General features: G+C 37.2%; 1 protein-coding gene across 1 annotated transcript in view; it reads left to right on the top strand.

Moving 5' to 3' along the window:
- The window catches only part of lrp1bb (low density lipoprotein receptor-related protein 1Bb), a 322,619-nt gene extending 308,165 nt beyond the window's left edge, over positions 1-14,454 (top strand). The window contains exons 86-91 of the mRNA XM_084723927.1: positions 835-948; positions 3,416-3,492; positions 6,587-6,677; positions 6,999-7,149; positions 9,827-9,901; positions 13,210-14,454. Of these exons, the coding sequence (XP_084580053.1) occupies positions 835-948; positions 3,416-3,492; positions 6,587-6,677; positions 6,999-7,149; positions 9,827-9,901; positions 13,210-13,350 (649 nt within the window). The 3' untranslated portion in view covers positions 13,351-14,454. The remainder of the gene's footprint in view (positions 1-834; positions 949-3,415; positions 3,493-6,586; positions 6,678-6,998; positions 7,150-9,826; positions 9,902-13,209) is intronic.
- The last annotated feature ends 214 nt before the right edge of the window (positions 14,455-14,668 follow it).

Raw genomic sequence — 14,668 nt, 5'->3', positions numbered from 1 at the left:
GTTTATTTAATCACATATTTTGTCAGTCACTGTGACCAATTACAATCACATTTGTTTGTTTTATTTTATTTCTTCCAAAGCCATTTTTCCAAGTTTTTAGCTGTTGTCTCTGCAGTGTAAAAACTTCTCTTGTCCTGCTGTTAATCCTGATGTGACTGAACTACTGGCGGCCTCTTGATTAAACCACGTGACGAGTTTCCCTTACTTTTACTTCAGCTCTCAATAAGAATGCATATTTTATTTATACTTTCAATTTCTTGTAATTGCTTTTATACAATACTTAGATTTCAAGTCAGTAAAAGACTGTTGACATTATAGTATGATTGGGTTTTGGGTTTTTCTGTGTTTGAGATATTAATAATCCAATACCTTCTCCAATATGCATGTCTAATTGTGACAACTTATACATTTAGATATTGTGTGTGTTTTTGCCACCCCCTACCTATTATGCTCAGATTAAAATAATGTTTTGTGTTTTTTATTTTGTTTTGTTTTTTGGTAATTGATTTACCAAAAAAAAATTCTCTGTATTATAATCACATACCTTATTTGTACATGTCCTGTCAAAATACACGTCTCAGAGGTGAGACCAGTCTAACAGAATCTTCTCTTGCAGATTTTCATCTCACTTGGTCAGCAGTGAAATTGATTTGTGTTCCTGTTTATTTATGTTGCTGATTTGTTCAATGCAGACACGACATTGACTTAGTCCATCTTATGACTGAAGCTGCTGAAAGGGATTAGTGTTGTCAGTCTCCATTCATCTAGCAGCCAGCAGTTCAACAGTATACATTCTCTGGGCCCTTTTATCACTCCCAACACAATGTTTTGCAGCTGCACGTCAGGGTTCAAGAACCAACGTTGTGATGAGCTGGCCAACCCCTGCGATTACTTCTGTCAGAATGAGGGGATGTGCACATTAACAGCTCTTAACAAACCACGCTGCAAGTAGGTCCTTCTCACCTCTCCAGCTGTATTCAGAGCCCACTCACCCCCTTTGTCTACACCGCCACCCCAACTCCATCTGGCTCCATTTCAGCCTCAGTCCAGTACCTGGGCTGTCTGTCACCTTGTAGCAACTTTTCATGTAATAAGTGCTGGATAAAGTTGTGACCTCTTTAACAGCATAAGCTTCCAAAAGATAATGTAACAACATGACATTTCCTAGATTATTATCACATCTAATTCTTTTAGACAAGTCTTTGTCTTTATTCTATCGTTATTCTAAATTATTTTCAGCTATTTGGCTGAGGCCGGTGTATCCTTATTAAATTATTGCTATGTGACCTCCCATTTTGGTTGAAATTAGTTTTCTCAAACTGCCCAGGCTCAGAGAAAGGTCAGGTTAGCTAACTAACTGTCCAAAATAAGCTTGTAAGTTGTCATCAAACTTATTCATGTTAATCACCAATTAATTCACCAGGTTGACATTTTGAGAAAAATGCTTACTTTCATTCATGCAGAGAAAATTGACACCATTCGCATTTCTTTACAGTAAATATGAAGCTAACACTAAAAGCCAGTTAGCTTAGCATACAGACTGGAAGGAGGTGGAAACATCTAGTTTGGCTCTGTACAAAGGTGACAAAATCCAGGATAGCATGCTTTTGTACGCTAAAACAATGTGTGTGAGATGTTTTATTATGTCTGAAACTTTTGTAGGAGCCAGTAGTACGTAAGGTGTATTCTATACCAGTATAAATATCCCATAATGCCATGCTGTAGTAACAAAAACATCAAAACAGACAGAAGTAGACAGCAACGAAGGCAGCTTTTTTTTTCATCAGAATCACTTCAATTTAAATGTAAATAATGGTTCACTTTATTAGGCTTAATATATTTTAAAAATTTGTTCACCTTTGTTACCACAGTTACACATCTCCCACCTGCAAAGTGATGTAATATACACTGAACAGTGCACCTGAGATAAGATAAGATACGATAAGATAAAATGGTCCTTTAATTAGTCCCACAACAGAGAAATTTGAGTTACAGCAGCAAAGTGGATAGTGAAATAGAAAGAAGCATCAATAATGATAATAATATGTAAACAAGCAATATAAACAATAGGAAATATTACAAAGTAGACACAATATAGACAACAAGAAATAAGCTAACCAGCTGCTGACTGAAAAGATTCATACTACTCTATATTTACAAAACAGTAAGTTGATCAATGATATTCATTTTGGGTGTGTAGTGCATAGTATGGCTGCATCTGAAATCACATATTATACATATTGTATACTATGCACTACAAACCGTATGTGAAAACTTACTTACATTCAAATTGAAGCACAGAGGTGCCTTGACCGCTGTCCGCCTTTGTCTGTTATATTGTCTCTGATAAGAAATCATTGTAATTTTATGATTTAATTTCCTTTATATTAACATCCTTCACTTAGAGCTCAATTTTTACTATTTTAATCTTATTTTGAACAGGTGTTAGCTGACGTGGCACTTATGACATTATCAGTTGCTGCATGACTGTACCGTTGCTGCCCTCTCACTGCCACCCATCCACCCATCTCATGCAGTCGTCACCCTGCACACAGGAATCGGGGGGGAAACTAAAACGCGACACTGTCTGTGTGATGTGGGCATCAGTCTTTGCATTTGCAACCTGTGCATGATGGCAAGTTGAACGTGTTCGTTATCGAGCAGTCATCACGTATGCGTGTAACTTACTGGGCTGAGCATCCCATCAGTAATTGGTGTTTATCTCGAACGCCTCCAACAGAGGTTAAGAGAAATTCTGCATTCCTTAAGGAATTAGTCTATTCATGGTTTGTGCTTCCCAAAGGAGATCAAACTCCCCGTTGCCCCCAATTTCCCATTAAAATTCATGTCGCTGTGACATTTCGTTCTACGAGGGCGTGATTCATTTCCAGTATGTATGGGGCTGCATTCTTATTTTTGATAGCCTGATGTTCTGATTCTTAGACTGCATGTAATTTAAAGTAATTTCATTCTGTCATCATCCAGTCGCACCCACCAGATCAGTCATGCTTTACAGACCCATGTGAAATTAGATATCACCTCCTCTAACAAGGGTCATACATCACGCCCCATCGGATCCCATTGGAACACAAATGAGATGACGACTTGTTGTTCCACTCTCATCCTTTAATCTTTATTTTATTTTTTTTCCACACTGAATATTCAACATGTAAATTCACACACACTGTTTATTGGACACACCATGTATATACATAGTTCTCTCTCTCCAGGTGGTGTTTTGTTTGTGTTGGATCAAAGCACTTCATAGCAAGACTGAATCATAATGTGTTGTATATGTAAGCCACGGTCACATCATAATGTAGTTCATGTTGTGAAGGTGTTTTCTCAGCAGTATTTCTGCTCGAAAAAGTCTTCTAATGGTGGTTTATTTTTATTCTCTTTTGACCTCCTTCAGATGTTCAGCCAATTGGGCAGGAACACAGTGTGAGAGACCCGCCCCTAAAAGCAGCAGATCAGACAATACCAGCGGAGGTGAGTACTGAGAGAAAAAAAGTCTTATTATAAAACCTTAATTTCCTGTATGAATAAATGTAGATATTTCTGCAGTGACCCTATTCTGTTTCAGACAAATGATTACACCTGAGATTATCATATTTTTTAAAGTTACTACAAGGAACTTTCATATTGTGTTGATTTTGGAGCCCCCTTTGGACAAAAGTGGAAGTGTTTCCATCTCTTTATCCACAAAATATGATGTCAAAAATAAGAATATATAAGTAAAAATCTCCTGTTTGTTTTTATAACTTCGGCCATGAAAATGTAAACACAGGCTCTGAATAACTATACAGTAACAGACAATCTTCTTGCTGATCGTCTTGTTTGCTCATGGAGGTCATTTTTAAAAATGACAAACCATCGTGACCCAGTTCACAATGGATCTTATTAATAAATCTTGAGAGTTAATTTGTGCATTAACATCGTTACTGTCATTTCCACATCACCATATATTATCCTGACACATGCATGTACACACTAAATAAAAAAATAAATGCATTTAGGCTGAGTTAACATGGCCATCTTAATAACTATATTTCCTCTCATCAAGAAAACAAACCTGAAAAAAAGGTGACATAACTCAAAATTTCAAGACAACATACATAACCGACTTTACGCAATTTTTGAAAAACAATTGAGGGTTTCAAAAACTCAAATATTCGAAAAAAAAAATTAATTATCTCAACAAAACATTATTAATTGTTAAAACTTTTTTTAAAGTAGTAGAGTTGGGTTCAAAAATCTATCAAAGCAAGTTGCCTTGAAATTTTGAATTTTCTAAACCTTTTCATTTTTTTACAGCATAGAACATTTGAGCTGACTTCATTAACAAGACAAAATAAGTGCAGGTAGATGGAATTAACAGGCTCTTGTGTTTACCTCTCATCAGTAAAACAATATACAAATTTTAAATGCCTTATGAAAGATGACCTGCAGATATAAATCTTAAATTTTGGAGAATTTCTTCCATAGTTTTTTCATGTTTTAGGGGCCCAAATAAAATCTCCTGTCACCCACATTTGGGTCACGACCCAGTCTTTGGGGAGGACTGATGTAGTTATTAAACTAGTATTAAACTGAGACTGTTTCATAACCTGTTAAAAAAAACTCCTTGTAGTAGTTTCATACATCCACACATCTTTACAGGCAAGTTTATACCATATTTATACCACAGTTGGACTTGATCCTGACTAAAGATTTACTGAACTCTGTCCATCTGAACCACATTTCAGTGTTTGAACAGAAAAGTCTTCACTCAGCAGGTTCTGTTCAGTTTTCAAATTAACTTAAAGAAATACACTGATATACCCTGAAAATACACTGGTAACACTTTATAGTCAGAGGTGTGCATAGTTGACATTGTTTAAGATGTCTTTGTTATGCCAACTCAACATTAATCAAGCCAATAATGTCTTTGTTATGACAATTTGACATTATCACAACTTAAAGAAGCTGTTTAACTTTATGTTTTAACATTGCATTCAACTGTCATATGTGGTTGTTTTGACACTGGCCATCATGAGACCATTACAAGAGCATTATGAATATTTACAAGAAGGCTTGTTATAAAGGTGTCATTACGTTTTACTCCACTGTGAAATGCTTTTATAACTTTGTAATCATGAATATTTACCTTAACTTCAACTAAAGTGGTTCAGTAACACAATTGTTCACAATTGTTCTTATTGGAATCACTGGTAACACTTTATTTGAAGGGGTGCACATAGCACTGGCATAACACTGGCATAACCATGTTATGACACCTAACATAAACATTCATAAAGAATTCATGTCTTTTACCAAAGTGTCAGTTGGTGAATTAGGTCATGTGTAATGCAGAGATGTCTTTGTTATGACAACTTGACATTATCAAACTTTCATATTTTGTTAATTTTGGAGCCCCCTGTGGGCAAAAGTGTAGCGTTTCAACCATGACAACCATGATAACCATGATAACCATTGTTAATGATAACCATGATAACCATTGTTAGGGAGATTTTTCAACACTGTTCTCCTGTTAAATTGTTTTGCTGACTAACGAAATAAACCTGGCCTTCAGTCAGCTTGAGGGTGAGTAGATAATGACTGAATTTTCATTTTTGGGTGAACTATCCCTTTAATGCTGTTCATGTCATGACAGTCCTATGCACACCCCTGCAAATAAAGACTTACCAAATCTCTTAAGTAAAAACAAACTCTAGATATCACGTGTGAGACGTCTTCAGGTTTTCTGTCGGTGTTTGAAAGGATGAACATCTTTGCTTACTCAGTTAATTATATTAGAAGGGCCAGATTTGAAAAAAGAAAAATCATAAACCAACTGAGCCAACTGACAAGAAATTTCAATTTCCTCTGTCTGACCTGTAAAGTAAGGATTTTAAATGACTGAAACAATGCACCTTTTTATTTCTTTCTCCACTTTAGTTTTCCCTGGTGGAAAAGAAACATTACGTAGAAATATACAGAATAGAAACAAAGCACCTTTGTAATCCCAGATTAGAAACAGCTTGTTGTTTTAATAAACTCAATGCATTTAATGTCTTTTTCATTCAGTTTGACTCTAAATTGCCTCTGCTTAAACAGCTGGTGTTCAAACTTTGCAAAATAATAAGTGTCTCTGTGCAACATCAACAGACACAACCAATGATTGGGCTCATTAGCCCACTAATAAAACGATGATCCTAATGATCAAACCATGTAAACACCCATAAACTTAGGAGAAGTTTGTTGCTTTAATAAACACAATGTTGCATTTCCTATGTTTTCTCATTTATAAATGATCAAAGCACTGGATTGAGATCATTAAAGCAGCCAACTGAACAGGCCTGATGTATGCATTTACACACATCTTACTGCACAGCCTGTAGGTGCTGGACACTTGTTCTGTAAATGGAGTGATGTGTGCAGGAAACAAGCCCAAGGAAGGAAAATGTATTTTTAAGGTGGCCTTTTTTGAAGCCACTGTCAGGCATGGCTACATACAATGTGTCACTATCTGAACCCATCTGAGCTCCTTTCAATCGTGATTCATCTCTCCACACCATCTCTCCTCTGTCTGTCTGTCTCTCAGGGAGCATAGCTATCATTGTGCCTCTGGTCCTGCTGGTAATCTTGATTGTGATGGTGGTAGCAGGTGTTTATATCTGCAGACGGCGGCAAAGGTAAGTAAATAAATAATAAAATACACGTAAGAAAAAGGCTTCTAAGCAGCAACAGATGATGAGAGATCCAACACTGCACAGCTTTGAAGATTAATGGACATCTTTGCTTTAGAAATGTTTGAAAAGTTTGTCTCAAGACAGCTAACCTCTACACCGAGCCTCTGATTATAGCTATTTGGTCCGCCCAGCAAAATGATGTACTCCAAGTGTGCCAAAGTAGTAAGCTATGTGATTTGTTGTGTGGAGTCGTGCGTAGCTGTGCAGCATGTTCACCTGCATGTTGTGTATCATGTTAATGACGATTGGCTCTGCACTCCTCAGGGGAAAACGTGTCCAGAGGCAGCCCATGACAAACGGAGGGATAAACGTGGAGATTGGGAACCCGTCATACAACATGTATGAAGTGGACCATGACAACCACGCTGATGCAGGCAGCCTGCTGCGACCCAACTTCACGCTGGACCCTCACAAGGTTGGCTTATTGAGCTCAGTGTGGAACTAATCACACTGCCAACATCAGACCAAAGCTCCACAGCTGTCTGAAAAGCAAATAAATTGAATTGTTTTGTCATAGCTCTTTGGTTGGTTTATGCGGTGCGACAAATACAATATCTGCTCAGATTCTCGTTTTAACTGGAAAAGTTTCTTGTTTTAACAAGATATTTTTCATGTTTTTTTCATTATTGGTACACACAAAGTAATTCAGTTATTAATTAGTTGTAATTAGAAAATATTATTTTATCTTGTTATATCACAACATGTTCCCAGTACTGAGCTGCTATTTAACATAACTGATCTACACTGTCATCAAACCCACACACAGCATTTACACGTAGATGCCACAGGTGCAACAATTAGTCAATAATCAATTAGTCAGTGGAAGGAAACTTAATCGACTAATATTCTGATAACTGATGAATTCTTTCTGTCATTTTTCAAGCAAAAATTTCAAACATTCACTGTTTCCAGCCTCTTAACTGTGAAGATTTGCTGCTTTTCTTTGTCATTTCTGATATTTTTCTGACAACTTATAGGCTAAAAATTCTTTGTGAAAATAAAGAGCAGATTACATTTAGAGTTAACCCCAGGATATCTTAGTCCCTTTCAACACACACATTGTTAACCCAGCTAAGCTCAGGGTTATGTGAGTCTCACTGCCCTTCTTCTTGGTTAAAGTGTCTGAACATTCATACAGGTGTTTTCTCTTAGCCTGGCTGATTATGTTCTTTTTTTTTGCCCTGTTTCACACTGGCTGCTTTTAGCCCTGGGTTTAGTCTATTTTCAGGGGATAACCCCACAAACTCAGGGCTAACTCTGCTCCATAGCAGGGCCAGCTAGCCCCAGGCTAAAGCTGGTGTTAGCCCACTTTGGAACATGCCAGGACTGTGCTAATGTGAAGGTTCTTTTAGCCCCAGGCTCCCTTAGCCTGGGGCGAACTGCTCTCTTAACCCAGGGCTAAATGCAGTGTGAAAAGCTCCTGTTTGTCGGGGTCAGTGATATATGATTATAATAATTTATAATTATTCTTGTGAAGTTATTGATGAATCATGTTATATGACAGATTTAAGCCACAGTGTCTCTTTTGGCATTTATTGGATAAGGCAACATTTCTTGGAAGAACAATGAATAATCTGGTATCTAGCAGGAACAAGAAAATATACCAATAATGTGAAAAATTGTTTCTTCTAACGTGAGATGGATCTAAAATAAGACTTTCCATGTTAACAAGGAACTGATTTTTTTCTCATTGTGTCAGTAATACACATAAATACTGTACTGAAGAGAAACATATCACAGTTTATTGTGTTGGAAGCAACTGATATCCTGTTTAGTCAAATGTCTGTGAATCAGAAATACTTTATTGGTTGCTGGGGGAAACTGATCATATTACAGATGCTCTAACTCAAGAATAGAAAATACAAACGTTTGTTCTACTACACTATATAACAGCATGATATAAATATAAAATAGCAATACATTTACATAGAAAAATATTAGAAGAAATAGAAATGTAAGAATTATAGTACAAAACTGTGCATTGTGCTACAATATATATGACAATGTAAATAACAATCCTGTATGTAGCACATGAATTAGATATAAATTTAGTGATTGTTGCTCAGAACTGTTGTGACAAGATTTCCATTATTTCCAGAATTATGAATTTTGTTTAATTCAGCAGCATCTGCATTTTAATCATTTGTTAGGAATGTGTTTTAACTCATATTTGAGTTGGCCTCTAATGTCTTCTAATTCATGCTTGATAAATAGCAGCACTTGAAAAGGGAGACAAGAGCGGCTGAGTTGATTGGCCTTGATTGACGCCAATCCTTATCACTCCTGCTAATTAGGAAACGTGTTGCAGCTGCACCACAATCTCTAGTGTCTCACACCCAACTGAACCTGCTTTTAACTCAAGGCAAGAGTGTAACTTTGTAAAACCTTGTTCAACTTTAAAAAAGTACATTTTTGCCAAAGTTGTTGTTGAATTGCAGGGAGGAACAAGGACACCAACTAACAATGCCAAACTATTTTCCAGCTTTTTAAGAACAATTATTTGTTGTTGTTGTTGTTGTTTTTTTCTCTGTTCCAATAACTGCGATCATGTGATATCCATCATTGGAATAAATTAAATAGAATTGCATTAGTGGAGATTTTGTAAAAGCTGGCTGTAGTGTGCCGGAGGAAAAACAGTAAGAGGGCTCTTCTTCTGGCTGGTGATTTATTCTGTTCATAGCCTTCAACCCCACACTAACATCCAGCATATCAAATGAATCCTAACACCTTCACTGATGTTGTTATCTAGCTCACCTGCTAGAGCTTCAAACCTAATGCTGTCGCTTCTTGCCCTGCCAACTTTGACATCTGCTATTGTCAGTCCAATCTGGCTGTATTTTCAACAGAGGCACGCTGGCATGAATCTAAACTAGATTCTGTATTCCACCACACTCTCTTTGTTCTCTAACAATTCCCTTCTTCTTTAATTCACTGCAGTTTTATTTTGAGTTAAACATACATCATACAGCCCACAGATGGACTTATTATAAAGCTTGTACATAAATACCATATGCATCAAACTGTTTGGTGTTTCCTGTGTTGGTGAGTTTGACTTTGCACTGTGAACAGAGGTGGTGCTTGTTGTGTTGCAGGGCTGGTGTGTACAATCCAGCGACCCTCGCACCTTGGGCATGAATTCTGTGCCCAAGGAGGTAATCCCTGGACAGGTGAATGCTCCAAACTTCACTTCATGTTTACCCCCATGAAAAAAGAAATCACCCTCATGTTTTTTACAGTGTGCACTGTGCAGTTGCCTGTCAAACATTTTAAACAAGGTGAAATGATAATCTTTACTAAATGTAAATCCAAAGTTAGTTGAGATAACATCTACAGTCATCCATACATAACTTTGCAAGATCAATACTAATGTCAAAAAAGATTAAAATCCATGTTTTTTTCAAAAGCTTCTACTAGACTTTACTATATTTTGGACAGAAAACTGTGCTTGCATGCTTTTATATGCTTAAATTAGCTTCTTTCTGCATGTTGCTGCCTTTAACTGCACTATTGCTTGAAGAGGAACAATCTATTCAGACAGTATGCATGAGTCTTTTCTTGTGCTTTTGACGTTTAACTCACTTTGTCGAACCTTGATAATCACAGTGGACTTTCCTTAAAGCTGCACAAATCAATATGTTCTGATATTAACATGAGATCAAATGACCCAATGTATGTGTGTGATGTGAAACAGAAGGTTGTTTGTAATGATAAACAAAAGGTGACCAGATTTCTGAAATGAAAATTCAGTTTACTCATCATCTCCTCACCCTCATGATGATTGAAGGTCGGGTTTAGGTTTTTTGTGCCCAAAACACTGCTGTAGTTTCACAGGAAAACAGTGCTGCAGAATCTCCCAAACAATGGAAGTGAAGGGTTACCAGTTTTCAAAAGTAAAAAAAACAATGGGAGAAAAAAACTTAAAATGCCTCCATACTGCTCGTCTGGTGTAATCCAAGTCTCCTAAAGCTCCCACATGCCAAGTTGACTTGAAAAACGTTATTTACACCATGTTTTTAGCCTGAATCTTCACTGTAGATCTTTAGCTTGGAGCCACATTTACATTTGTGTGCACACTGTCTGAACCTGGTGTGTGTGTGGTGTGATGGTGTGCAAACAGCATGTTGGAGCTTTAGGATTATGCCTGATGAGCAGTATAGAGGCATTTTATGTTTCTTCCCATTGTTTTTTTACTTTACTTTCATCGTTTGGGAGGTTCTGCAACACTGTTTTCCTGTGAAACCCCAGCAGTGTTTTGTGGACTAAAAAAGCTAAACCTGTCCTTCAATCGGTGTGAGGGTGAGTAGATAATGACTGAATTAAACATTTTTTGGTGAACAATCCCATTAAAATCCAGTGTTGTAATCAGTGAAATAAAAAAAGCAACAATTCTGGCATCAAGTATTTTGACCATGGTAATTGTACTGCAATAAACTATGGTGCAAACCTATAGCTAAAAATGGTTACTAACTAAGTAACTTTATAAACTGTGGCAGAAAATCAGTCTTCAATACCATGATATATAAAACTATGGTATAATATGGAACAACTCAGTAAAGAAAAGGGTCAGACTACAATGGCTCAATATAATATTTTTAATTATCTATACATACAAGATGGAGTTTTCCGCTGCAGTTTTCTCTAAAACTAGTGCAAACAAGCAGTTATTAGAAGAAGAAGAGTGATATGAAGCGGCTGTAGGGAGCAGGTCTCTCTGTTGGCTCCACTGCCTGGTCTGTATTGCCACGTAAAATATTATTTCACTTTGAGGCCTGTTTTTAACACACAGTAAAAACAGCTCCAGCTGGGGAGAGGCTGCCAAAAATAGGGACTGTCCCTGGAAAGTAGGGACATCTGATCACTCTGCAGCTCCCCTGTAGCACTAAAGAGAGTTTTGGAATTTGGCTTTTATCAGCCTCGTCTCCAGATAACACTTTGTCACGCCCCACAGCATCTCACACTGATGCACAAGGTGCCCTAAACTGTCTGTATGAGACGCTGCCAGAAAGTCTATTTAACACGTGGTTAGCATCGTGAAACGGAAGTGATGTAAATCACGTGACACACAACATTATGCACCTTAAAACTGTTCATATCATGGTGGTTTCACATGGGACATGAACCCCAGACTCTTGGATTGAAGTCCTGCGTTTGTTTGACTCATCCATCCATACTGCGGACACTCTTGCTCTTTATTCTACATCACCTGACATGGATGTGACTTAGTAGAAAGCCCAGTGTCTCTAACACAAATGCACTGTATTGTTTTTCCTCTTCGGTTAAAGGGAAAAAAACTCTGGTCCACACTCCAGCGCAGTGGGAGGCGGTAATGTTCCTTAATGCTGGTTGCCACCCACTGCAAAACAACAAAAAAAAAAAGAAGATGAAGAGTGACATGTACCGGGCTTTGACATTTTGTCACACTGAGGGGCGTGAAAAGGTGTCAGCATTTGACAACCTGTGAATGAAAACGCAGACAGCTGTTCTTATAAAGTTCTTATAAACCAACACTACCTGAAGATAGTGAAGCATTTAGCACCTTATATTTTCCTCAAGAGTTGGTGGAGACCAAGAAGAAAAGAATAAATATTGGATTAATCAGGTCTACAAAACATGACAACAGATGCTAATTTTATTCTATAATGCTGAATTTGATTAAAATAGGCAACTTTTTGCTAACATGACTTCTAATGTATTCTCATCCATACTGATGGTTTGTCACTGCCTACCGAAGCTGCTGTATATGTCTTTTTAACATGTGATTAACACTGTGAGATGATTGCAGTTCGGTTAGATTTAGGCACAAAGAGGTAGGTTCAGCCTAAGACCATGTTTGAGGTTACAATAACTACATTGTGTCATGTGACGCGACTGAGGAGACTCGCTAAACAAAAGTGCCATGACACACAGGTCATGTCCATCAAGTGATTTGCAAGATACATCACACTGGCAATACATCATCCAACCCGAATCAGCAAGGCCACACCCCCTTCTGAGGGAAAAGTCACTGTTTCATATAATAAGAGAGAAAATACCAAAATTCATTATATTAGCATATATTAATTATATAATGTTATATCATGTTAATGCTAAAAGACTGAGGTTAAAGCTAGCTCACATCTCAGCAAATGTTGGTTGGATGCTGAAATATAACACGTATATCTACATGATAGATGATACAAATACTCTCATTAACATGAGAAAAGGAAGTGCAGAGACTTCATTAGTGAAATGGGCCTGTGACTGCACAGTTGCAGTTTGGAGGCAGGGCTTACCAAAAGGTGAATTGCATTGTTGTCAATGGGATCTTCAATTTTCTGTCCCCCAAAAGGGGGTGTGGCCATGACGTTTAGACTGTAACAACAACTCTGTAAAATAATCTGTTAAAACTCTGAGTGCAGCTTTAAGACGTCTCCTGTTTTAAAGTATTTTATCTGAATAAATTTTAATTATTTCCCATCTTCTTCTTCCTGCGCAGCCCATGAACTACTCCAACCCAGTGTATGCAAAGATATATATCGACGGGCAGAACTGCCGGAAGCCAGTCATCAGTATTGACGAGAGGAGAGAGCTACTCCCAAAGAAACTAGAGGGGACAATTCATGAAACCGCCGCATAGCCTAACTTTACACTTTGTACTTCTTTTTTTACCACAGTGTACAATGTATAATACGAAGGAGGAAACAAGAAGTTTTCTATTTCCTACGAGGCTCTTAGGTTTTACTGGTTTAGCATCAGCATAATGTCCTTGTTGGTGTGCTGAAGAGTTTTATTTTCCATTTACCGTTTGCTTTCTAATGTTTGTCAAACATAAGTTATACAGCGCTACACTGTATACTGTATGACACTGAAGTAAAGCTGCTGATTTGCAAAAACTTTATTAACACCATAAGCCACACTTGTGCACAGTTTAAACCTTAAAATGCAGTGCTGAAATTTGTACCCATACCTGTTTCTAGTTTAAGTGGAATACGGACACTGTGTCATTTTTGTGAGGGTAACGAAGGCAGGTTGGCTCAATTTTTCTGAACAAATGTAAGTATAGTAGGGAAGAGTTAAGTGGGTTGTTTTTAAGGCTTTTTTTTCCCCTTTCTCTTGATTTTTTTTTTCACATTTCATATAACATACGGACCACAAAGCTTTGCACCTGAGCAGTGGAGCCTGATATTTTTGAGGTTTTGTCTTTCCTTTTTTTCTCCTTGGTACCTGATGGTTCTACTGACTGGATTCCCAGCGACGGCCATAATAACATGATCTTTTTCTCACGCAGTCTGTTATTTCATAGGTCTTCTGTCTTTTCCATTTCCACGGATGTCAAGCTCCATCCACCCTGTTTTCAACAGTAATATACCACATGAACCTATCTTTTGGTGAAAGAGATTGAAGCCCACCTTGAATGTTCTCCGATAAGACTCCCAGATCCTGTACTGTACACTGAAAAGACAGATACTGAATACCATATTTTTCTAGGTCTCATATGTCAACAGATGGATTAAAGACGCAGACAAGGAAGAGATTTACCACAGATACAAAAGGTTATTAAGAGTTATTATAAAACACATCTGTTACATCAGAAAAGGAAGATGATAAATATAAGAAATTTTATAATTTTGTATTTGATTTGTATGTTGTTTGGCTGCTTGTATTTTGAAGAAATGTATTAAATGTAAGTAATTTTTATATAAAATGTAAATCGATATTGAATAAAGGGGGCTTATTTCCACTTTGTGTCTCTTTCTTAGACCTCACAACACCTCTTATCCTTCACAATAGACAGAACCAGTCAGAGGTTTGGACACACGTCTCATTCAGTGTTTATATTTATTTATTTTTAATAAGTTTAGATTAAACTAACAGCATGCAAAGCTGTTGTCATGAAGAATCTAAACTATCACGGACCAAAAAAAGTTTTGCACACTTGTAGGCAGACAGGTGTG

Source organism: Lutjanus erythropterus, chromosome 8, assembly GCF_056507025.1.
Source record: "Lutjanus erythropterus isolate fLutEry1 chromosome 8, fLutEry1.hap2, whole genome shotgun sequence".
Lineage (NCBI taxonomy): Eukaryota > Metazoa > Chordata > Actinopteri > Lutjaniformes > Lutjanidae > Lutjanus > Lutjanus erythropterus.
Note: the sequence above shows the minus strand (reverse complement) of the source record. Positions and strands in the feature narration are given on the sequence as shown.